Source organism: Otolemur garnettii, unplaced genomic scaffold (assembly GCF_000181295.1).
Source record: "Otolemur garnettii isolate 467f Iridium unplaced genomic scaffold, OtoGar3 scaffold00002, whole genome shotgun sequence".
NCBI classification, from domain to species: domain Eukaryota; kingdom Metazoa; phylum Chordata; class Mammalia; order Primates; family Galagidae; genus Otolemur; species Otolemur garnettii.
The window spans coordinates 12,761,423-12,786,477 of NW_003852397.1; the positions used below are offsets into that span (position 1 = coordinate 12,761,423).

At 34.2% G+C, this 25,055-nt stretch overlaps 1 protein-coding gene across 2 annotated transcripts in view; it reads left to right on the forward strand.

Moving 5' to 3' along the window:
- Nucleotides 1-25,055, forward strand: part of KPNA5 (karyopherin subunit alpha 5) — a 49,252-nt gene that overhangs the window by 22,100 nt on the left and 2,097 nt on the right. For both annotated transcript variants that reach the window (XM_023513307.1, XM_012805295.2), the window contains exons 8-13: nt 5,547-5,646; nt 13,506-13,669; nt 16,055-16,133; nt 18,116-18,241; nt 19,370-19,497; nt 23,087-23,265. In XM_023513307.1, the coding sequence (XP_023369075.1) occupies nt 5,547-5,646; nt 13,506-13,669; nt 16,055-16,133; nt 18,116-18,241; nt 19,370-19,497; nt 23,087-23,265 (776 nt within the window). The remainder of the gene's footprint in view (nt 1-5,546; nt 5,647-13,505; nt 13,670-16,054; nt 16,134-18,115; nt 18,242-19,369; nt 19,498-23,086; nt 23,266-25,055) is intronic.

A 25,055-nucleotide genomic window follows, 5' to 3' on the forward strand; every position in this document is an offset into this window, starting at 1 on the left:
AGCACTTTTAACACGTCGCCCCATTATTTTATCCTCCATGATTTTTGCTGAGAAATCAGACTTTGGTCTTAATGAGTGACACTATTGTCACTTCCCTCTTTTTGTTCTCAAGATTCTCTATTTGTCTTTGGACAATTTGATTATGTCTTGGTGTGTATCTCTGAGTTTACCCTACTTTGAGTTCATTTAGTTTCTTAGATGTATAGAGGTTTTTTTATTATTATATTTGAAAAGATTTTTAGCCATTATTTCTTCAGATTTTCTTTTGCCCCTTTTCTTCTCAGTCTTCCCTTATGTATACATGCTTAATCTTGTCCCACATTCATTTTTTATCCTTTCTGCTTCTCAGACTACATAACTTCAATGGACCCATCTTCAGGTTCATGAATCTTTCTTCCACCTTCTTAAATCTGCTATCAGAACTGCTCTAGTGATTTTTTTTTTTTTGAGACAGAGTCTCACTTTTGCCCTTGGTAGAGTGCTATGGCATCACAACTCACAGCAACTGCAAACTCCTGGGTTAAGGCGATCTTCTTGCCTCAACTTCCAAAGTAGCTGGGACTACAGGTGCCTGCCACAACACCCTGCTATTTTTTTAGAGACAAGGTCTTGCTCTTGCTCAGGCTGGGTTCAAACTCCCGAGTTCAGGCAATCTGTCTGCCTCAGCCTCACAGAGTGGTACAATTACAGGCATAAGCCACCGAGCCTGGCATGCTCTAGTGAATTTTTAATGTCAATTATTTTATGTTCGGCTCCATAATTTCTAGTTAGTTCCTTGTTATTATTTCTATCTCTGTATTTATAATTCTCTATTTGTCAAGACATTGTTCTCATAGTTTCCTTTGTCCTTGGGATTTTTAGTTTTTTTTAATGCATATTTCAGACAATGGATTTAACATTTTAGTGTAGTACATTGAATGCCTATGTTTTCAAAGGGACTTTTAAGTTATATATTTTAATCTTAATGGGCTACATTTTTTTTCTTTTTATATTCCTCATAATTTCTTATTACAAATGGGCATTTTTTATTATAACATGGCCACCATGGAAACAAGATTCTCCTCTTTCTCCAGCTTTTGATGTTGCTACTTGTAATTACAGTAGAACGTCTGTAAGTTGACCACCCAAGGGACTATAACAAACTGGTCAACACCAGGAACTGGGCCTACTATATTGATAGGTACATGTACTGTACTTTCTTGTATAGCTTTTGTTAGAGAATATACAAAATCATACATATCTAAACATAGTAAAATCATACATACAGTAATTTATAAAATCAATCCTGTTTTCTCATGGTTTAATCATTCTTTCTAAAGACAGAGTCAATCTGGTCTGTTTCTTATTCTTATTATAAATGTTAAGTGGAGAAAGCACTCTCAGTGCTGGCTACACCACTCAGCATACCTGGGCATTCTTCCACAGCAGATGATTTCAACTGCATTATCAGAGGTCTGACATCCTCTTTCGGAGTCTCTGCAATTTGCATGTCGTCTTCACGTACGTCTTCCCACTTCATCTACTGCTTCATGCACTTTTACTCTGGTCTATACTTTGGTCAATATTGCTCGGAAAATTGCTTCTTAGTCAGATCCATTACAGGTCACCACCTCATTTTCCATTGCAACAAACCCTTCAAAATCTGCTTCTGTGAATTTCCCATTGGGAGATGGACTGCCTGATGAGGCCAAACATCATGCTTTTGGGTTGTCACAAATCCAATTTTCTTTAAACACTCTATATTGTTTCCGGCTGAACTTTATTCCAGGCAGAACTGATTGAGAGGACAGCATCCAATTAACTGATAATGCAGATTAAGTTGCTTCCACAGATAGACCACCAGTTTGTGTTTTTAATAATGACCTCTATAGGAGCTCAATTCGGTAGTGCAATGTTTTGATGATGCCTTGGTCAAGGGGTTAGGTTTTTGAGATTGTATTTGGAGTCAGAAATTTCACTGTCACATCTGTGAAATAATTCACTTACAGAGGGCCAGGACAGTTGTCTACTAGCAGTAGAATAGACTATTTCTTCTTCTTTTCTTGGCTGATACCCTTATACACTCCCCAAGTAGGGCACCAGTCATCAATGTGCATTTGTTTGATCTCTTAGTCACAGGGTGATCTTCAGGCTTCAGGATCTTGAGTCCACATGACTTTGCAGATTTATGAATCATCAATTACTTTACTTTCTCTCTGGTTGAGCTAACACAAAGCAAAACTGTGAAATGTTCTTTGGTAAGTTTTCTGCTCTTACATTTTTCTCTTTTCATGATGAGTTCCCGTCAGGCATCGCCTTGAGAAAAAGTCCATACTCATTAGCATTAAACATGTTGTCAACTTTAAAGCCTCTGGTGAAGTCCAGGAACTTTTTGACTAACTTTTCTGCAACTTCTGCTGGAATGTCATTGGATTCACCACACAAGACTTTCTGGGAGATCTTATGCTACAATTTAAATTACTCAAGCCAACCACTTGATAGTCGGAAATCTGCCACCCTGAATTCCTGTGAAAATTTTTTAGCAAATTCTTGGATCACTGGCCTGGAGATTTGGGCACTACCTACCTTCATTTGTTTGAACCAGCTTAATGTGGCTTCATTGACTTCTGAAGGGAAGTTTTCTGCTTTAGGTGACCACTTTCCTTACCATCTGTCTTGCTCATGTTTCCTGTTTTTGGACATTGCTGAATACGGTGGTCTATGGACATTCTGCTATAACACCAAAATGTTCCACTGTTTTTCTTTGCTTATTACTTTCCAGAAAATGTAGAAGATCAACTTTTTTCTTTGACATCAGCTCTTTGAGTTCTTTTCTTTGGGTCATCATGTCTTGATGAACTGTAAAACTTCAGTAATTGCAGGATGTACCTATGGTTCATAATAGTCCTTCATGTTAAAAAAAACAAACAAACAGTCCTTCATGTTGAAAAAAACTTTAATAGTGTGTGATAAACAATAGGATGTTAGGCCTAATCCAACACATGGTAATAATAAAATATGAAAAAAGAGCTTACACTAAAGAAGAAAATGTGTAACAAAGGGGCAAAGGCCATGCCTTCTACCTGTTGGTGTAGAATGGACTCAAATGGTCAAGTTATGGAGGGTAAATTATTCTTGTGTGTGTCATATTCCAAGGGGTCAAGATACAACCTACAGAGGAGGTCCTTATATAAAGGTCAGTCTTTTATTGAATATATGTGGTATATGTCTCTTCTATGAAAATGGGGTCAACTTATTAAGCAGGTGGTCTATGGAGGTTCATTCCACTGTATTTGTTTAGGGACTTTTTTCAGTTAATTTTATAAAATCTGTCTTCTTTGTGGTTCCTTAAATTTCTGGGAGGCTGAGGCAGATGGATTGAGACCAGCCTAAGTCAAAGTGAGACCTCCTCTCTGAAAAAAAAAAACAAAAAAACAAAAACAGCCAAGTGTTTTGGTGGGTCCCTGTAGTCCCAGCTACTCTGGAGGCTGAGGTAAGGTAATCCCTTGAGCCCAAGAGTTTGAGGTTGCTGTGAGCTGTGACGCTACAGCACTCTACTGAGGGTGACAAAGTGAGACTCTGTCTCAAAAAAACAACCACCAAAAAACCCAAAATTTCTGGAGCCACAAAAAGGAGAATTCTCTAGGGCTTTTCAAATTGACTTTGTGTTGGACCCTCCCTTTAACCTGAGTCAGGCTGATGACAGCTATGACTGTTAGCACCCCCTGCTTGTGCTAAGCCTCAAGGTCAGCCAGAGGTGAAAGCTTAAGGCCTCCTCAAGTTTTTCTGATCACATACTCTGCCCTGTACATGGGCAAGTACATGGCTTTCTGGATTGTCTGATGTATGTGGGAACTTTTAAAATTCCTCACTTCCCATAGTATTTTACTCCCAGCTTTCTATCTACGCTTTAAGTGTGTCTCCTGGTTACCTCCACTATATCCTTTGCCCCAGGTTTCAACATCTTATTTATTTGCCTTTTAATACTTTTGAGGAATATTCTTTACAGAACCACTTTTCTACCTTGAGAGGGTTCCCAGTTAGGGAAAACAAAGGCAAGTGCCTTGCATCAGTTTTTGAGGGAGCCTCCAAACAGGTCCAAACAGATGAACGTAATTACTTTGAAATAAGATGTGCTCTGTTCCCTCTAGAACAGCAGTTCTCAACCTGTGGGTCATGATCCCTTTGTAACAATGAAAATACATCCTGCATATCAGATATTTACATTATGATTCATAACAGTAGCAAAATTGCAGTTATAAAGTAGCAACGAAAATAGTTTTATGGTTGGGGGTCACCATAACATGAGGAACGGTATTAAAGGGTCGTGACATTAGGAGGCATTAGGAAGGTTGAGAACCACTACTCTTGAACAAGGAACTCACAATGGAAATGCAGGCTGGCATCTTACAGGCTGCTGCCAGGCTGGGAAGGGAAGTAGGAAGGGTAAGTCATGCTAGCCCTTTCCTGGTTAAAAGTCCTCTTAGTTATGGGCAGCACCTGTGGCTCAAGGGAGTAGGGTGCTGGCCCCATGTGCCAGAGGTGGCAGGTTCAAACCCAGCCCTGGCCAAAAACTGCAAAAAAAAAAAAAAAAAAAAAAGTCCTCCTTAGTTAGTACAAACTTTTGACTATCTAGTTCTAGAGTTCCAGTTAAGTTGGGGGAAGATGGACCCTCAGTGTTCCCTTCTGTACCACTTTTGCTCTGTCACTCCAAGAAAGGGCTTTTTTTTTTTTTTTTAATGTAGGTTCTCTGTACTTCTAGCAAGGTCCTTAGGAAGTTAACAAACTCTTGAAATTGCATGCCAAAATATTGGTGTGTGCACTTTTTTCCTCAGGTAAAGATTTGTTATGGTTTGTTACAGGGTTCACAACTCTTTTAAAAAGGACTATTACTTTAGGGAATTAACTGTATAACTAAAACATAACCTACTATACTATGTTGTGAAAAAACTTTTAAGTAGTAACTCCTTAGGAGTCTGAGAAGAAAAAAAAATCTTATTTTAGACATTAAATTTCTTAGTAGCTAGCAGGGTTTATGCAAATCAGATAAAAGTGCTAAGACATACCATCTGTTAAAAACATGCTAAGACATACCATCTATTAAAAACAGAAAACTTCCCATGTTATAGGTGATTTTCATTTAATTTGACTCTGTATTCCTCGCTTTTTGTATTTGAATAATGTTTTATTTTTATGATTAAAACAAAGATAATCTAGTACTTTTTAAAATGTTTAGAGAAATAAGTAAATTTCCCATGATACTCTTTATCTTCAAAATGTTTTATGATTTAAGAATACATTCAGATCATAGATTCTAACTTTATTTACTTTAGGTTAATATGAGGATATAGATGATTAGGTTACATTGTAGATTCAAACTTCAGAAAATAGAACTGTAATATATTTATTTTTCTTTCTAAAAACTTAGTGAACTTTTAAGGCTCTTTTGTTTTACCAGTTTGAATATCTTATATACTATGTTGAAGAAAATTTTTATGTTATGATAGAAAATAGCTAAATAAGAAAAATAAATGTAAAGTGACAGTTCTTTTTCTTTTTCTTGGCAGGTTATTAAAAAATTCTAATAGACTTACAACAACAAGAAATGCTGTGTGGGCCCTGTCAAATTTATGTAGAGGCAAAAACCCTCCTCCAAACTTTAGTAAGGTATGATATAAAATATACAGATTCATAAATCTGTCTCCATAAATTTAAGTTTCTTTATGATAGATTTTTTTGAGGTTGAAGGGATTCTAATTTTTTGTTAATAATTGCATACTTCATTGACAAGACAATGTTTGCACATAAAATTTAAAAGATTTAAAGTTATAAAGGAAGTTTCCTTTTTGTTCTTCTTACTGCTTAAATTCTTGTGCCCAGAGACAACCACTATATCCAGATATTTTTGTATCTAGGAGTTGACTTACAAAATCAAGTTTAGTTGATTTAGTCTAGTTTATAGGAACTGAAAATCTCAGAAGATTAAGGTAATTCCTCAGGCCCACTGTTTGTGCTTTCCCATATTTCACTTAAAATATCTTTTTTCCATCTACTACCATTTGGCCTTTACAGAGATAGACTGATAATAAATTCCCAATTTAGTTCTGTTGCTTACCAATAAGATGCTATTAGAAAGACAGAACATGGGTAAATTTTTAGAATACCATTCTTCTTTTGAATTCATTGTCTATGAATTAAAGGGGCACAATGAACAATCACTGTAGCATTAAGAGAAGCTCAAAGTTTGGTAAAGATCTCTTGTATCCCTAGAAAAGTTTCTAGGGGTAAAAAATAATAAATTTCTAATTCAGTAGAGATAATGCATGAGTTAGCATGCCTTCTCATTTGTATTTTCACTATTCCAGTTTTAAGAAATCATTTTGCCACATAATCTAAACTGCAAGTGTGTCTTAAAAATCTCTTTGTACCATGTCTCTCTATCTGCTATCATATCTATGGCATATTGTGTATTTAGTCATAATTCATAAAATTTTCTCAACCTTCCATGCCTATTCTGTTTCATGTTTATTGAAAAGTACATCATGTAGTACAGCACCTGTGGCTCAAGGAGTAGTGTGCCGGCTCCATATTCTGGAGGTAGCAGGTTCAAACCCAGCCCTGGCCAAAAAAAAAAAAATACATAATGTAACTAAAAAGATGATGAAACATTATAAAATATGCTGATACTAAAATGAGGAACACAATTAAAATTTTAACCCAAAATTTGGCTTAGTAGATATGTATCTTAGAGAAAAAGAGTTTTGAGTGGTATACTTCATAGCCTCTCAATAGAAAAAATTATACAGTATTCATATTAAAAGTTATACATTATTATAACATAAATTATACATTATTCATTTTAAAAGTTATTTTGTATGATTTGCAGTTTGATAATAGAAGAGGAACAGATGATGTTTTAGTTACATTATGTGTATGTGTACATTACGTCTTTTTAATTACATTATTTGTTTGAATTAAGTATAATACCAGGAAAATAATGCTTCTAAGGTACACAGAGAGCCTCAGACAATCTTTTTAAAAGACATATGAGTATTATATGTTAAAACTAATAATTTGGCAATGACTGTTACACAGTTGAAGGGAAAACATATTTATATTTTGTGAGAGGAGATACAAGTAATAAATGGCAGTGTGTCTGATGATAAGTCTTTAAACTACTGTTCCTATGTTTAAACTTACACGTGTATAGAACTGGCTTCCTAAATGCAATCATAGCTTTAGTAATCACAGTAATTTCTTTATTTTGCCTGTTAGAATGTTATATGATACCATTTTTTAATTAAGTTTTTATTAAAAGAACCTTGGTTTATGCATTGCTTTTCCTATTGAAATTCTTTACTTTAAAAGGCACTTCTTTTGAGTGTTTGGTGTTCATTTTTTTCCCCACGTTTAAAATAGAGGGAATGCAGCTGTACATGTGTTTATGTTGAGGTATTAATTATGTAATAATAATTTTAGGGATGTAATTAGTTTAATATGCCATGTTTGATTTTTTTCATTTTTTTTCCTGCTTAGTAACAGTATTGAATTATTCTTAAGAAATATTTACAGTTCGAGATTTTTTTTTTTTTTTTTTTTTTGGCCAGGGCTGGGTTTGAACCCACCACTTCCAGCATATGAGGCCAGCATCCTACCCTTTTGAGCCACAGGCACCACCCACAGTTTGAGATTTTTTTTTCTAAATACATTTCATGGTTATTTATGAGTTCTTTAACCATAGACAAATAGTAAAGATTTTCTAGAACTTTGTAGTAATAAGCACCTTATATAAATAATTCATTTTTAAGTAAATTTTCTCGTATAGTTGATAGTGCCTTTGAAATTTATGTGATATGTTTTCCCTAAAGAATTTCCTTATTTGAAAGTTACTGAAATTTATAAAATTTATAACTTACAAAACTGGTAGTCTAAACCACATTTTTCTAAGCAAGCTTTTAAAGATACTTATTTTAAATGAAACATAACATCGAACATAAAAGACTTTGGAAAGTTATGTGGACCTTTAGAATTCATATAGTAATCTGAATTTAACAACAATTCATACTGATGCTCATTAATACACACTGACAGATAGCATAAAAAGGATTATTAATTAATAGGATATTTCTTATTTTGTTTTTTGTCCTCCTTCTTTCTTCTCCTTTATCCTCACTCTTAGCTTATGACCTTGCTTCCTACTTTATTGAGAAAATTGAAGCAATCAAAAGACAGCTTCCATAGTTTACCATTACCACCACATTTGCTATCATGTGGTTATTTATACCTACCTATTATACTTACTTGTCGTTGTTCATTATTTTTTCCCATGCTCCTTTATCAAGTTTGTTCCACCACTTATGCACGACATAGCCTTTTCTTTTTCTTATTTAGGGTCATCATGCCAACAATTTTTTTTTCTCTAGCAGTATTGTTTTCTTCATCTAAATCAATTCATTACTCTAAAAATATACTGTTACTTCTCCTGTCTTAATTCTTCTCTCACCTCAGTTTTCCTGTTAAGTAAAATTTATTTCTTTCCTTCCCTTGTAGCACAATTTATTATTTATCTATTCTTGCATTGTTCACTATCTTTCCTTACATTCTTTCTGGAATCCATTCCAGTGAGGATTTTTGCTCAGTCACTGCACTAAAAACTGATGTCATTAAGGGTATAAATATTTCCACATTGTGGAATCTAGAGGTCAATGTGTAGACCTCATACATGACCGAGTATGTCCAGTGGTTGATTCTCAGGTTTTATGTTACCTGATCTGCCTTCATTTGACACAATTTAATCATTCCCTCTTTCTATTTAAGAAAATTTGGGGCAAACAAAATATTCAGGTAGTGTGAAAGCATCACTCCACAAAGTATAGATGTTAATCACAAAGAGAGAGAGGGTAGGAAGCAGGTTTATTTACTGTCGAGAATTCTAGCAGACATTAACCACCTTATCCAAATAGCTCAATTTAACGTCAGTTATAAAGGAAAAACTGACGTTAGTGCTTTCAGATGTGATATGACTAAAAGGAACACATCACCACCTGTGTAAGACTCCTTCCTGCCAGAAATGTTTAACATTTAACAGTAAGTAAATTCAAATTTAGAGATGGTGTGCAAAATAAATGGCCTAAACTCTTTAAAAAAGTGTCATTATTAGGAAAGACCATAGCTAGTCTGGGGGAACTATTCAAAAGTAAAAGACTAAAGATACTACATACCTATTAAAATGGTTAAAATTTTAGAAGCTGAAGATACCAAATGCTAGTATGACTCAGAGCAATTGAAACTCTCATACATGGTTGATAAGAATGTTTTTCAAAATGGTACGGATACTGTAAACTATCTTACATTTTTGCTGTTAGGTACTTATTCAAGAGATATGAAATAGTATGTCTTTGGAAAGACGTGTAAGCAGATTTTTGTGACAGCTTTTTTCACAGTCACCAAAAACTGGGAATAGTTAAAATGTACATAAGTTGGTATGTGAATGAGAAAATTATGGTGCATGCATGTGATGGAATGCAGCTCAGCAATAAGGAACAGACTCCCGATACATGCAACGGCATGGATGAATCTCAGAAGCATTAAGCTAAATGAAAAAGTCATGCACAAACGCTACATCTTTAAAGACTCCATTTATGCAATATTTTGGAAAAGCCAAAACTATAGGAAGAAGAATCAGATCAGTGATTGCCTGAGGAGAGGAATTGATTACATGGAACAGAAGGGTATTTTAGGGGGTAATAAAAATATTCTATATTTTGATTGGAAGGTGGCTGTACAATTGTGTATATTTGCCAAAGTTCCCAGTTGAACTGTGTACCTAAAAAAGTATATTACTTAATGTATATTATTTATACCTCAATAAACTTATTCTTTTAGAAAAGACACTAAAGAGGAGATAATAACAAATAAGTGAAGTATTTAATCAGTTAGATCATGGATAAAAATTAATTTTTAGCTTAAAAATCTGAATATGCTCCATACCTTAGATGATATTATGTTAAATTTCCTGGGTGTCATAATGTGGTAGAAAAGCCCTTTTTATTAGGAGATAGGTGCTGAACTATTGAGGGGCAAAGTACTGTGATGCCTGCAAATGCTTCTCAAATGATCCAGTAAAAGAATACAGAGGGTGCCAAAATTATATTTACACATTTTAAGAAAGGGAAAAAAAGTGTTAAAGTTATAATACTGCTCAAGTTTGACTTCTGCAATCCCTGTGTGTGTGTGTATGGGGAGAGAGAAAACATGTAGCGAAATGTTAACAAGTGACGAATCTAGGTGAGTATCCTATGGGCATTTATTGTTCTGTTTTTGCAAATTTTCTGTAGGTTTGAATTTTTTCAAAATAATATATTGAGGAAGGAAATGCGTCTCTTAATACCACCTAGTTTCTACTACCTTCTGTTACTGCAGTAGACTCCTAACAAATCTTGCTTCTGTTTTCACCTACTCATCATTTTTCTTTTTCTGAGAAAGCAGACAGAATGATCCTGTTAAAATTGCTTTTCATACCATGTGTTTGTGTGGAATCCCGCAGTGGGTCCCTATATTTCATTCAAAATGAAAGATAACCTACAAGTTAAATAACCTACAAGAATTTTCACTATCTTCTTGGACCTTCTGTCATCTCTCAGACTCCATGTCTTACTGTTTTCTTTCTCTCACTCCAGCCGCACGGGCCTGCTTGCTGTTGCTCAGGTTCACCAAGTGTGGTTTTAGCATTGCTGTAGCTGTTCCCTCAACCTAGAACAAAGGTTCTTAAAATGTTTAGTCTCGAGACCTCTTTCTACTTTTAAAAACCATAAGTATCCAAATCTTGTATGTGATTTATATCTTATAGTACTTACTATATTAAAAATTAAAATTAATTCATTTTAAAATAATAAACCCATTATATTGTTAAATATCTTTTATACACAGTTGTGATTCTTATTTCTGACTCTATATTCAATCTGCTGTAATATGTTATTTTAGTTGAACTGTATGATTGTCTTTTTATATAATCATGGATTTATTTTATTTTTTGGGATTCATTGAGGGCACAGAGAACCGGGTTACACTGCTTGCATTTGTTAGGTAAAGTCTCTCTTATAATTGTGTCCCAACCCCAAAAGGTCACACCATGACTCCCCAACTCCCCTCTGTTCTTCCCTCTCTCTGCTCTTCCCTACCCTCACCCCCAATCATGAATATTTTTTGATATCACAACAAAAGTTGAGTGGCAGTTTCTTAAAGGTAGTTAAATTGATGAATCTGAAATCATATGTTGAATTTTTTGTATTCTGTTACATTAAAATCTATTAGTTTTGTTTACATTTTGAGTGGATCTTTTTCTCACATATGATTTTGTAATATTACATTATGCATACTGGCCATTTGGAAAATACAATTCCCAGAGTTATGCAGCTCTCCCTAATGTTGATACAATTCATTTACAATTATACAATTTTCAATTATTCAGTATTTTAAAAAATCACAATATTGCCATCAGGAAGTTTTCAATCTTAGCAATGGTAGGTGCAAGTTTTCCAAAATTTTTGAAATAACAAAATTTATCATTGGCAACAAATATAATTAGTTATTTTTGTTGAAATGATAGACTCTGTTTATATTTTTTAAAATGTACTCCAAATATCTTAAGACTGAGTAATGAATAGTATTCTAAGTAAAAATGGTGTTCCGTAAGGAAAAAAATGGCCAGTTCAACTTGCAGCTCAATCACAAGACTGCTTTTCCTGGAGACCACCCTAGTACTTTTGTGCACAGAAGTACTTTCTGCATATTTATTATTTCATCCCATAAAATATTTAAAAGACATGAACTGGAGAGTTTAGATTTAATAAAATTAGTAATTTTTACTCCCTACTTATGTTAATTCTTGAATAAAACTTGCTCCCCCTCTCCCAGCCCCCACTCTTCTAACTGGAGGTGATGAATACAAAGATATATAGTGAATTTTAGTACTAATGCCTTATTTGTGCTAAGGTGCCAACAGTTTATCCATCATTGTTTTTGTATCTTTAGTACCAATGTCAACACAATGAAAAAGACTAATTATGTCTTAGTATTATTTTGAACATAGTTTTGATATCACATGCCCCCCAGAAGGATTTCAGGAATCCCACAGGAGTCCAGGGAGCATACTTTGAGGGCCTCTGCCTTCTCATACTTTTTTACAGAGAGCTGCTTTACTGGTTGCCTTATCTCCATTGTTTGCTCAGAAGTCACCTTTTCCATGAGCTCTGACCACAGTATTTAATAATGTAATCTGTCAGTGCCCCAAGCCTGTCACCCTCATTTCACTCCAGTTTTTCCAAATACCTTTTAATATAATATGTTTTGCTTCTTTAGTAAGTCTATTACTTTTGGAAATCTTCCACTGAAATATGAACTCCTTAGAGGCAGGAATGTTTGCCTCTTGGGTTTATTTATTTATATATTCCAAACTAATGAAATTAATAGCACATGTTAGGGCTTAAGATTTACTTGTTACAATTTATATGATTTCTTTTGAAAGACTTTGTTTAATCTGCCTTTTTTGAAATTTATATTTCCACAATCATATTTTGTGTTTTCAAGAGTTATTTTTTTTGTTCCCTGGTTGCTCATCTTTATATAGAATTCTGTTCTTTTATGGACATTGCAAATTGTCATACCTAGCTGAGGATTTTAGTTTTGGTGAAGATTTTTTCTTTTTCTGGTGTCTGTAGTTCTTTGTGTTTTTTTGTTTTGTTTATGGTTTGGTCTTTGTATTAGTCACTTTCTTGCTGGAGATTATCGTCATTTATCTGATGATCCTTGGCTCTTCAGATTTAGGAAAGAGGTATCAAAAAGCTAATTAGAAGATGGGTGTATGGGCTTATTATCTCCTGGCCTCACTGTATGGAAATTGGGCAGCAAAACTATATTTTCTTTGAGAAACTCCGAATTTAAGTCTCTTTTCTGAGACATTCTGATTTTGCTGAGACATTTGTTTTTTCCTGAGACAGAGTTTCTATTTGTCTGCAGGAAGGTGGGTGGATTGGGTTTGCATATAAATTAGTTAACACACCTGGTTACTGGAGATCTGGAAACTGTGCACTGGAAGAGGGATAGAGGTTTTTACCAATCAGTAGGCAGACTTTGCTCTCTAAGTTTCCAGTCCAGTGCTATATTTCAGCCCCAGTTAGGCCATGGTCCATGATCATTATGTTAAAACACGTGATTCTGAAGCATTTGGACCTTAGTTTTGGTATGCCTTTTTTTGTGGGATGTGTATGATTTGGACATAGACAGGAGAGCCCAAATATATATTTCATTATTTAAAAAAAAAAAAAACTTTACTACTGAATCTAAAATTAACAGGAATCATAATCAGTTTCATGCTTATCTATCTGATCATAATTTTAAAATAATAGAATAATTTTTCTTATTTTCATAACATTAAGTTTACTTTAAGATGAATTTCTATATTTTCCTAAGGAAATTTGGCTATAAATAGAGAAAAATTTAAATATTGGCTTTTTCTTCCCTTTCAGGTTTCACCTTGTTTAAATGTTCTGTCACGATTATTGTTTAGCAGTGACCCAGATGTGTTAGCAGATGTGTGTTGGGCCCTCTCTTATCTCTCCGATGGACCCAATGATAAAATTCAAGCAGTCATTGATTCTGGAGTGTGTCGAAGATTGGTGGAACTTTTGATGTAACTAATTTATATTTAATAATTATATGATTGTTTATTAAGTTTAGCAATTAAAGTAATGACCTTGTACATATCTTAATAATCACTATCAACAGGAAGAATTAAAAAGCTACCAACCCAACACTTAACAGAATAATTAATACTCTAAAATGTTGACATTTAAACTAATACTGGGATACAAACGTGTATTTGGGATAAGTTACTTTGTAAATGACCTTTCTTAGTCTAATGTGCTCTCTTTGTGAATGAGGAAGGTTAAATTCAACAAATATTTATGGAATGCCTGTTACCTGCTGTTGTGCAATACATTGTTAATGAAGTATAGAACCAAATTCCTGCTCTCAGGGAACCCATAATCTAGTTTATTATGCATTATAATGATTAAGAAGAGTAAAAGTATTTCAGTTGTTTTAAAGATAGTATGTTTCTTTTTGCTGAGCTGTTACACTTATTTTCTTTAAAAAGAACAGCTTTTTTATACGAAGGTATTAAAAACTTCTAAGAAAATTTGTTTTAAGAAAATTTGTTACTGTGCTGGCTGGGCACAGTATCCTACCTAGCCCTGTAATCCTAGCACTCTGACAGGCCAAAGTGGGATGATTGTTGGAGCTCAGGAGTTTGAGACCAGCCTGAGCAAGAGTGTGACCCCCATTTTCTACAAAAAATAGAAAAAATTAGCCAGGCCTGGTGGCACATGCCTGTTGTCTCAACTACTTAGGAGGCTGAGCTAGGAGGATGGCTTGAGCTCAGGATTTTAAGGTTGCAGTGAACTATGATGACGTCACTGCACTCAAGGTGACAGAGTGAGACTCTATTTCAAAAACGAAAAGTTATTGCTTCTTTATCCTCTTAACCTTCTTTTAAAAAATGTGTTATTTTCCTCTCTTCTGTCAAAAAGCCATTAGATAGGCGGTAGATGGCACAAAGAAGAGAGGTCTGACAATATCAGGAAGGTGGGCAGGCAGGTCCATTGGTGAGATCAGGGGCTGAGCTTGAGAGTGGCACTTACAGAGTTAGCATACAAGCAGGCTAGAGTGAGGCATGGAGCTAATACATCATGGGGTAGCAGCCTAGCTGGGCTGGCAGATTGGCCATTATAGAAAATTAGGAAAGTACAAGCTACTTCTTGTTACCATAGAATGGAGATAATAAATATGGAAGAAGAGAAAGCCTGAATAATTCTGTGATTTTAGATTAGAATAGAAATCTCACTGTGCACTCATGGCTCTTAACAAAGATAGGTGTAGAAATATATATATGTATATGTACACATACACACACACACTAGAAACTCCATAGTTGACTACCTCCCTACATTGACTTCCTCAAGTCGACCCTAATTTTCATAGACCAGACATGTACTACATGTATGTATCAGTTGAGTAGTTCTAGTTCCTTTTGTTGACCACCTCTTTATATGGGTCAACATATATGTAAATATATGTGTGTCCTCTTAAAGAACTTGGGAACAACAGTAACACTTTTATAGTAGTAAGCTGAGAGCACTGAATGCCTAAATCTAAGTTTTTAAACACCACTGTCTATTGAAAGGAACCAGGGTTCTTGGAGAAATGACCAATTCCAGGGCTGGCACTTGAGGAAAAAGCATGACTGTGGAAAGTAGTAAGTGCTCAAAGAATGGATAACTGTCAACAGGACACAGAAGCTCACTTGAAGGGGCTCTCCTTGTCCAAACGTTGGATAATTTGAACTTTGAAATGGATTATTTTAATGTATAATTTATTGAATAAAATGGGAAACCCATGAGTCCACATAAAAGCGGATGGCTGTAAGATATGTACTTCGAATGATAATATTAGAAAAGCATTGATAATAATACTACTAATTACTAGCAATGCTAAAACTAGTGGTAAAGGTAGATTAAGGAATAGCATTTTACATAGTCTCAAAGTATCTCCTCACAAAATGTTAATTCTAAAGAGAAAAACGGTAGGGTGGAAAAGTCTGGCAGGCACCACCTTAATTAGTGACCAGAGTTCAGCACCACTATAATGGGACACAATAGACACACCATGTCATGCAATAGAATGTAAAGAAAAGATTATAGCATTTGTGACATTGCATCCAAGAATATGTAACCTTGGTTATAATCATGAAGAAACTCTGGGTAAACCAAATAACTGACTTATGATCTCCAAAAACATCAAAGTCATGAAAATCAAGGGAAGACTGAGAAACTATTCTGGGTTGAAAGGGACATGAATAATTCATGATCCTGAATTCTCTGTTATAAAGATATTACTGGAATAATCACTGAAATTTGATTGAAATCTCAGGGTAAAAAGTATATGAGAGTTTTTGGTGCTATTTTTGCAAATTTTAAATTCTTATTAGTATATAAATTCCTATCTTTATTATTTTCAGGCACAATGATTACAAAGTTGTATCACCTGCCTTACGGGCAGTTGGTAATATTGTGACTGGTGATGATATTCAGACACAGGTGAGTTCAGACTTTAAAGTGATAAGCTGTTAACATAATAGACTTTAAGATATTTATTATGTTTCATATCACAACATACTGTGTTTCAGATGTATTAAGACTTTAGTGTTATTGTGATTATATTGCCATCCATATTCTGACAGTGTATTATTGATAACAAGTGGTCAACCTCAGATACTTCTGTAGGAAAGTACTGTTCTAGATCTGTGTGAATGCAAGGAAGTGTAAGAAATGGGCTCTGTTCTTGAGGGGTTTATAATTTAATTATGGAAAAAATACAGGAGGACCTCCGTAGTTGATTGCCTTCCTAAGTTGACTCAGTTTTTATAGATATATCATGTACCACATGTATATATCAATACAGTGGGCCTACTTCCTTAGATTGACCATCTCTGTATGTTGACCAGTTTGTTACAGTCCTTTGGGTGTCAACTTACAGAGGTTCTACTGTATATACAGGGTGTCTGTAAAGTTCGTGTGCAATTTAAAACCCTGTATATAAACAAAGCAGTTTAGCCTAAGTAGTATATGTTTTCTGTAAATTGATGAGTCACTAAATGCTAAAAAGTTTAATAAAAGAGATCAATATGCTAAGAAATCTGTGTAGTTTCCATAAGGGATTGGAACTAAAGCTAAACATTAAAAATACAAAATTACTTAATTAGACCAGAAAAGATTTATGTGATCATAGGTACAGAGGCAGACATGCGTTAAAATTGACTATCATAGAAACTGTCAGTAGAGAACATGATTGACTGTTAGAAGAGAGGTTGGAAATGAGAGGCACTTTTAAACCAGATTGAAGAACCGGATTATAAGAGTGGAAGGAAGGATGGCGAGGAAACATTCCTAGGGTTGTTCATTAACAACTCACATATGTGAGTTTGTATCTTGAAAGATGGTGGGATGTCTAAAAGTGGGATGTCAAGATTGACTACAGATTTGGGGTATAATCTCTCTTGAAGATAGAAACTTAAACTCTGTAACCCATTAGATTCTCCTGTGTTTGCCACCTAAAAGTGTATTTTTTATTTTAAACAACATATTTTCTTTTAGTTTTAATAATTTTTAAAGTCCTATTTAGATATATACCAAAGTTATTAAAAAGTCAATCTTTGGGACAGCGCCTGTGGCTCAGTGGGTTGGACGCCGGCCCCATATACTGAGGGTGGTGGGTTCAAACATGGCCCCGGCCAACTGCAACAAAAAAATAGCCAGGCGTTGTGGCAGGCGCCTATAGTGCCAGCTACTTGGGAGCCTGAGGCAAGAGAATCACTTAAGCCCAGGAGTTGGAGGTTGCTGTGAGCAGTGTGACACCATGCCACCCTACTGAGGGTGATAAAGTGAGACTCTGTCTCTACCAAAAAAAAAAGTAAATCTTTGTTAATTAGTAATTACTCATTTAAAATAGCTTGAAAATGCCTTTCTAAACATGAAACTATATTTTTCAGCTCAATTTACATTCTTCACCAGTAAATTAAATGTAAATCATTGGGGTATTTTGAATATAGGAAAGTAATCTTGAAGTGGAATAAATGTAAAGAGACAAAGCACAATATACCTCCTTACAAAAAAAAATGAGGAAACATTTTTATAAAATAGACTTATTCTATTTTCCTATTCAAGGTTTCCTAATGGTTGTAGAATTTTTTACTAATTCATTTGGCAAAACTAGAAATTGGATACTGACCTCAGCCACCAAATCCTTATTCAAGTAATTATATCAGTTGAACTCTGAGTATGTTTGTAAATTCAGAGGACACACCTATGATTTGCATTTTAGTGAGTTGAGAAGAGGGTACTGGCATGAGACAAGTTTTGGCAATAGCTAGATAGTAAAAGTGTTTTAAGTTTTAACTTGAGAGGAATTTCTCTTAATTTCATTTTTCAGAATGGTTTTTGTACTTTTAAATAATTCATTAGTAGATTTTTGTGTATATTTTTTGCTGAAACTTTTTGTTTCCATTTCTAACTTGTTTTAGGTAATTTTGAATTGTTCTGCATTACCCTGTCTCTTACATTTATTGAGTAGCCCAAAAGAGTCAATTAGAAAAGAAGCTTGCTGGACAGTTTCTAACATCACTGCTGGAAACAGAGCTCAGATTCAGGTAAATATGCTTCGGATCTGAGAATAGGACAGAAAGTTCTAAGAAGCCAGTTTAGACAAAAGTCAACATTTTATCAGTGGTTGTTTTTAGTGAGTTACTGAATAAGATTCTTAAAAAAGATTGTTGAAAAGTATTTTTAAAACCATGGCCTTTTCTTCTCTAAAATGATGACATTTACTGACAGTAGTCGCATATTCTATTGAGGAATAGCTTCTGTATGCAGAGGGTGCCAAAAAAAGGTGTACACATTTAAGAAAGGAAAAAATCGGTATTGAAATTGTAATAGTCAATATATACTGATAACAGAAGATGAATACAAGTCGTGTTGCGCACCTCTTGTAATTGCAGATGTCATATGTGACTTGAATATTACAAATTTAATGCCTTTTAGAACCGGGCGCTGTGGCTCACTCCCAGTACTGTCTGGAGGCTGAGGCAGGAGGATTGCTTGAGCTCAGGAGTTCCAGACTTGTCTGAGTGAGAGTGAAACACCAACTCTTGAAAATAATGGAAAACCCAGCTGGGTGCTGCAGCGAGCGCCTATAATCCCAGCAGCTTTGGAGGCTGAGGCAGGAGGATGCCCACAGCCCAAGTCTGAGGTTGCAGTGAGCTACGATGCCATTACACTCTGCTCGGGGCATAGGATAGAACTCTGTCTCGACAGAAAAAAAACAAGGCAATTGTGCGCATGTGCTCATCCCAACCCCCAAATCCCCTTAAAACAAAACGTGCCTTTTACAGTCCCTAACACATAATGCTTAGTCTTTAGAAGGAATTATTTTTCATTAGTTTTAAACAAGTTAGGGAGTGATCTTTTCAAAGTTTTTAACTATTTATTAGGGTCCTGTCAAGCTCCTTGTGTCAATGATTACTTATTCATTTTGATACATTGTGCTTTATCATCTCTGAAATTTATATTGTCTTATTATTTTCTCCCAGTCTTTAAAAAGCTAATTTCCTTTTTAAAAAGCAAGATGTTAATGTTTGTTGAAAAAATTAGAAATAAAACACTTGCAAAGATATTTCCAAAAACCCTGACATTTTAAAGCCAGTGGTTTTGAAGACTCCTCTGCTTGGTAGAAACAGTGTTTGTACTGATTATGCTATGTATCGTTTTTGCCCTCTCAGGCAGTTATAGATGCAAATATTTTTCCTGTTTTGATTGAGATTCTTCAGAAAGCAGAGTTTCGCACCAGAAAAGAAGCAGCTTGGGCTATAACTAATGCAACATCAGGAGGCACTCCGGAGCAGATAAGGTGTGATACAGATTTTTTTATTAATTATTTTTTTAAATGCAAATCAGACATTAGAAATAAAACATACTATTTATTTATTGATGAAGCTAAAACAGTATTTCTAAGCCAGTTTGAGAAGCATTTTTAGTATGAAATGACAGTATTTGTTATATCAGGTATAGCATTTATTTATAATGTTTTTTAAATTTAAATTACAATTAATGTCATTATCATTGCCTGGCTATTTACAAAAAAATCAGAGATTAAAAATGTGACTAAGAATAATTTATTAATTTAAATGTACACTATCATGAGCATGAGATTTTTTTGAACCATTAAAATTACAAAAATGTAGCTTTATTATGTAGAAATGGCTAATAAATTTGAATATCTAGTTATTTTAAATAACATTGAAGGAAACATTTGTTTATATAGTGATGATCTATTCCTCATTGGTTGTCAGCCTTTCCTGTGCATAGTATTTTACTTTTGTTTTTCTGCTAGTTAACTTTTTTTCTTTTTCACATTAACTATAGGCGTTTATCAGTTGTTTGTTTTACTGACAGCATAAATAGTAGGTATATAGGCTTTTATGTTAGTCTGGACAAATCTTGCTCCTGCAGTAAAAGTTGTGTGGTCTTAACGAAGTCATTTAACCTGTTTTATACAGTTTCTTCATTTTTTAAAATGAGTTCAAAGAGACAGTACCTTATGGTAGTATAGTCCACTGTCCATATCCTGTGGTTCCATATCTGTGGATTCAATCAACTGCAGATCAAAAGTGCTAAAACCCATCATAAAATAATAGTACAACAATAAAAGTAATACATTAAAAAAAATAAGAATACAAGGTCTGACAATTAAGTTCTCAAACTCATCCTAGAAAAAGTGCTACATACTTCATTGCTGATTATCACTAAGGTCACCTTCAGAGTACATCCCTTGGGAAGCTATGCACCGAAGCCATCACCTAATTCTTCAAAGCAATTTTGGAAATCTTTTTCTGGAATGGCCATTAGAGCTGTCGTCATGATACCCTTGATGTCCTGAATATCATCAAAATGTCTTCCTTTCAATATTTCCTTTATCTTCAGGTAAAGAAAAAGTCATTGGGAGCCATATTAGGTGAGTAGGGAAAGGTGTTCCAATACAGTTATTTACTGGCTAAAAACTCCTTCACAGACAGTGCCGTTTGAGCTGGTGTATTGTCGTGATGCAAGAGACACATTTTTCTCCTGCCAAGATCTTCAGTAAAGATTTTCCTGTTTCTCTATGAATGCTTACTTGGTATGCTATGCTTCTCATAATCAGCTGATGATTTTGACACACAATTTGATGGATTTTTACAATGTTTTCATCAGTTCTGTTCATTACTGACAACTTTAACCTTTTTTTATCAATGAAGCTTTCTCTCCCTTCAGAAAAAACATTTAGTCCATTTGTACACCACAGTTTTTTTTATAGCATTAACCCTATAATCTTGGACTTGATGTCCCATGATTTCAGTTCTACTCTTGCCAAGTTTAACAAGAAATCTAATCTTTGTTCATTGCTTTAATTCAAGGTACAACATTCTTGCAATGGCATCCTAAAACATGCAACAAGTAATGAATCCCACTAGGCAAGACACCATCACACATCAACACAAAACACAGCTATAAGACACTGATATACCCAGGTTATGAAACCTTCCTGAGTTGTTTGTACAGTGCTGCTAACATAAGTGTACAGTGGCAAGTTCACAAACTTAATTGTCTGACTTCGTATGTATTTAAAGTGTTCAGCCTAGTGCCTATGCATATTAAATTTTCAACTAAAGATAGCTATTGTTATCCTTTGTAATCATCATAATTTTTATTATCTATATTGATTTCTAAATCTCTAATTCTAACATGTGCCTTTACCCTGTTTATCTCCTGTAGCAAAGTTTGACATGGCACCTCTATAAAAGCCTAACTTCCTACAGAATCTTCTTGTTCTGAGGATTCCTTTGTGGTTTTAGATTTCTTGAAGTGACTATTTAGAAAATATTTTCTAATAAATATTTTATTTTTTTTATTTTATAAAACAAGAAGTCAAAATACAATGCTACTTTACAAATTAATTATATTATTTTGAAATCTACCTATTATGAGATTATTGTCTTTATTGCCTTCATTTGTACTATTATTTTTCTCTTAAATTTATCTCTGCATGTTAATAATATCTTTTCCTGGTTTTATTTTCCATTCCACTTTTTTGCTTTCATTAATACTTCCATTTCATTTCTGTCATGGATGTAAGCAGAATAAACAAGATTTTTCCTTTGTTTCTATTTTATATTTTTAATGCTATTATTATTACTTTTATCTACTTTGAACTGAAAGTTACTTGTAAACAGTTGTGTTTTTTTAATCTATTTTAGTGATTATATCTATTGCATATATTATTTCTTAATCTTATTAGTGTGGATCAAGTACCCAAATTGAAATGATTTTTTCTAACCATTCTCACTATTTTATTACCTCTACATATTTGGGAAGAAAACTTCAGTCTCAGATTAGGTTCTGTATGCATACCACTCCTACTTGCTGAATGCTTACTCTTGCCAGTTGTGCTAAGTAAATTACTAAGCACCAGAAATGTATCAGGTACTTTAACCTATTTCATAATATTTCCTTTAACCTCATAACTGAAATAGTGACTCATGCAACAAATGTATTTGATCAGTTATGGTATGGTATATGGCAAGTGAGTACTGCACTCAGGGGTTGTACATTTTTTTGAAAGGGATAGGAATATTTATTAAATGCCTGTTATGTTTTCACGACAGCCCTCTAAAGTTGGTACTATCATTATCCCCATTTTAAGAAGGGGAAACTGAGACAAAGCAATTGCTCAAGGTCACACAATAAGGAGTAGAATTGAGACATAAAAGCATATGGTCTGGCCTCAGAGCAGGTGTCTACCTTTTGTCCTTAATACAGACCTATTGCCCAGTGAACATATCAGTTATGTCACTTTTACAGACTGGAAAAGCAGCTCATAACAACTAAAAAAAGACATATTAGGAAATGAATGAAATATTTTTTGTGAGCATTATTTTTGTGAAAATTATTCACAAGATAGCCTGCTTTGTTCCTAGAGGCTTCTGTGCTTCTGCAACTCAGCTTTATGTTTCAGAACATTAGCTATGATTGTTTTTGTGAGAAATTTCTTAAACTTTAAGTGTCCCTTCTCTTTTCCTCCTAATTTCTGCCTCTGTATGTGTGAATATAGGCTCTCCTTAAAAAAAAAAACAAAAACCTTTTAACCCATTACTCTTAATGTTTGTATACCATACATAAACAAGCCCAAGTACCACTTTGCTTGTATGTGTATGTCGTAGTATTTTCAATACCATTTATTCCTAATTGTGTTAAAATTTAGAAAAAAGGAAAGAAGGCTTTCACATTCTTATGTAAGTAAAAATTTAATTTTTTTTAATATTTGAGTTTGTATAGGAATATTTTTCTTAATTACTTATGTAACATTTCACTGTGAAGAATATTTTTCATGCCTTGTTATAAACATTATTTAAGTCTTTTAAAGTCTTTTTTCTTCCCATTTCTCTTTTATAATCACTCTGAAGGTATTTGGTAGCTTTGGGCTGCATTAAACCACTTTGTGACCTTTTGACTGTTATGGACTCCAAAATAGTTCAAGTGGCTTTAAATGGACTTGAAAATATTTTACGTCTTGGAGAACAGGAATCTAAGCAGAATGGAATAGGCATTAATCCATACTGTGCTCTCATCGAAGAAGCATATGGTAAGCAATCAGTTAAAAATTTGTAATTATACTAAATTCATAATTACCTGTTATAGGTGTTTTCCTCTTCAATTCCATAAATATCTTTGGATGTAAAAGCAGTATATTTTTTAAGAATTTTTAAATTTTACTCATAATTTTATTACCCTAAAAATGTATGTATATTATTTTCCTTTGTTTTTATGTTGTCCTTATGCACGGATACTTTACATTGATTTAATTATATGTATAGGGTTGTGTTCTGCTTTTTAACATGATGGAGAAATTTCACGTTTCTGCATAATTTTATAATACACACGTAATGTTATATGGAGTGCAGTTTTAGCTGTTTGAGCACAGATTTAACCATATACCTGTTGTTGACCTTTGACTTGTTTTGGTTTATTTATTGCTTGATATAGCCAAAATAACCATCTTACTGCATATAAATTTGTTCCTTCTATAGAATTAATATCTTGGGATAAAATTTATGGAATTTATTTAGGAGTATTAGGCACAAGATTTTTTTTTTTTTTTAATTGTTGGGGATGATTCATTGAGGGTACAGAGAACCAGGTTACACTGACTGCATTTGTTAAGTAAGTAATTGTGTCCTTTCTCCAGGAGGTATGCCACACACCATGGCCCCCCAGCCCCCTCCCTACTTACTTTTCTTTGCTCCCCCATTCCCCCACCCTTCATGTACTAGGTCATCTATTATCCTCATATCAGAATTGAGTACATTGGATTTTTGCTTCTCCATTTTTGTGATGCTTTACTAAGAAGAATGTGTTTCATAGCCGGGCATTGTGGCAGGTGCCTGTAGTCCCAGTTGCTGGGAGACTGAAGCAAGAGAATCCCTTAAGCCCAAGAGGCTCAGGTTGCTGTGAGCTCTGACTCCATGGCACTCTACCTACAGGATGACAGCTTGAGACTCTGTCTCAAAAAAAATGAAGAATGTATTTCAACTCCAACCTGCTTAATAAAAAAGATGTAAAGTCTTCATCATTTTTAGTGGCTGAATAGTGTTCCATAGTATACATATATCACAATTTGTTAATTCTTTCCTGGATTGGTGGGCATTTAGGTTGTTTCCATAGTTTGGCAATTGTAAATTGAGCTGCAGTAAACAGTCTAGTGTAAATGTCCTTATGATAGAAGGATTTTTTTTCTTATGAGTAGATGCCCAGTAATGGGATTTCAGGATTAAATGGGAGGTCTAGTTTAAGTTCTTTGAGGATTCTCCATACTTCCTTCCAAAAAGGTTGTATTCATTTGCAGTCCTACCAGCAGTAGAAAAGCGTTCCTTTCTCTTAACATCCATGCCAGTATCTACAACTTTGAGATTTTGTGATGTGGGCCATTCTCACTATTGTTAGGTGATATCTCACGGTGGTTTTGATTTGCATTTCTCTTATAATTAGGGGTGAGGAGCATTTTTTCATGTTTGTTAGCCATTAGTCTATATTCTTTAGAGAATGTTCTATTCATTGATATAAGGGATTGTTGGCTTTTTAAATATTGATTAATTTGAGTTCTCGAGGCACAAGATTTTTTTAAGTTTTGTTATGTCTTCTCATTTTGCTTTCCCAAGGCCTATGGCTCCACATTGTCACTGGCACCATATGAATCTGTTCCACCGCCTCATACTTGTTTTGGTGATTTTGATGATTTAGCAGATGTAAGATGATATCACCAGGATGCTTTTATGTGCCTTTCTTGGTTTATTTCATATAGAGGGAGGTGTGTATTGTCTATATGTTAATGTACTTCCTCATCCAAATTGCGTATTTATTTTACTTTGTCTACTT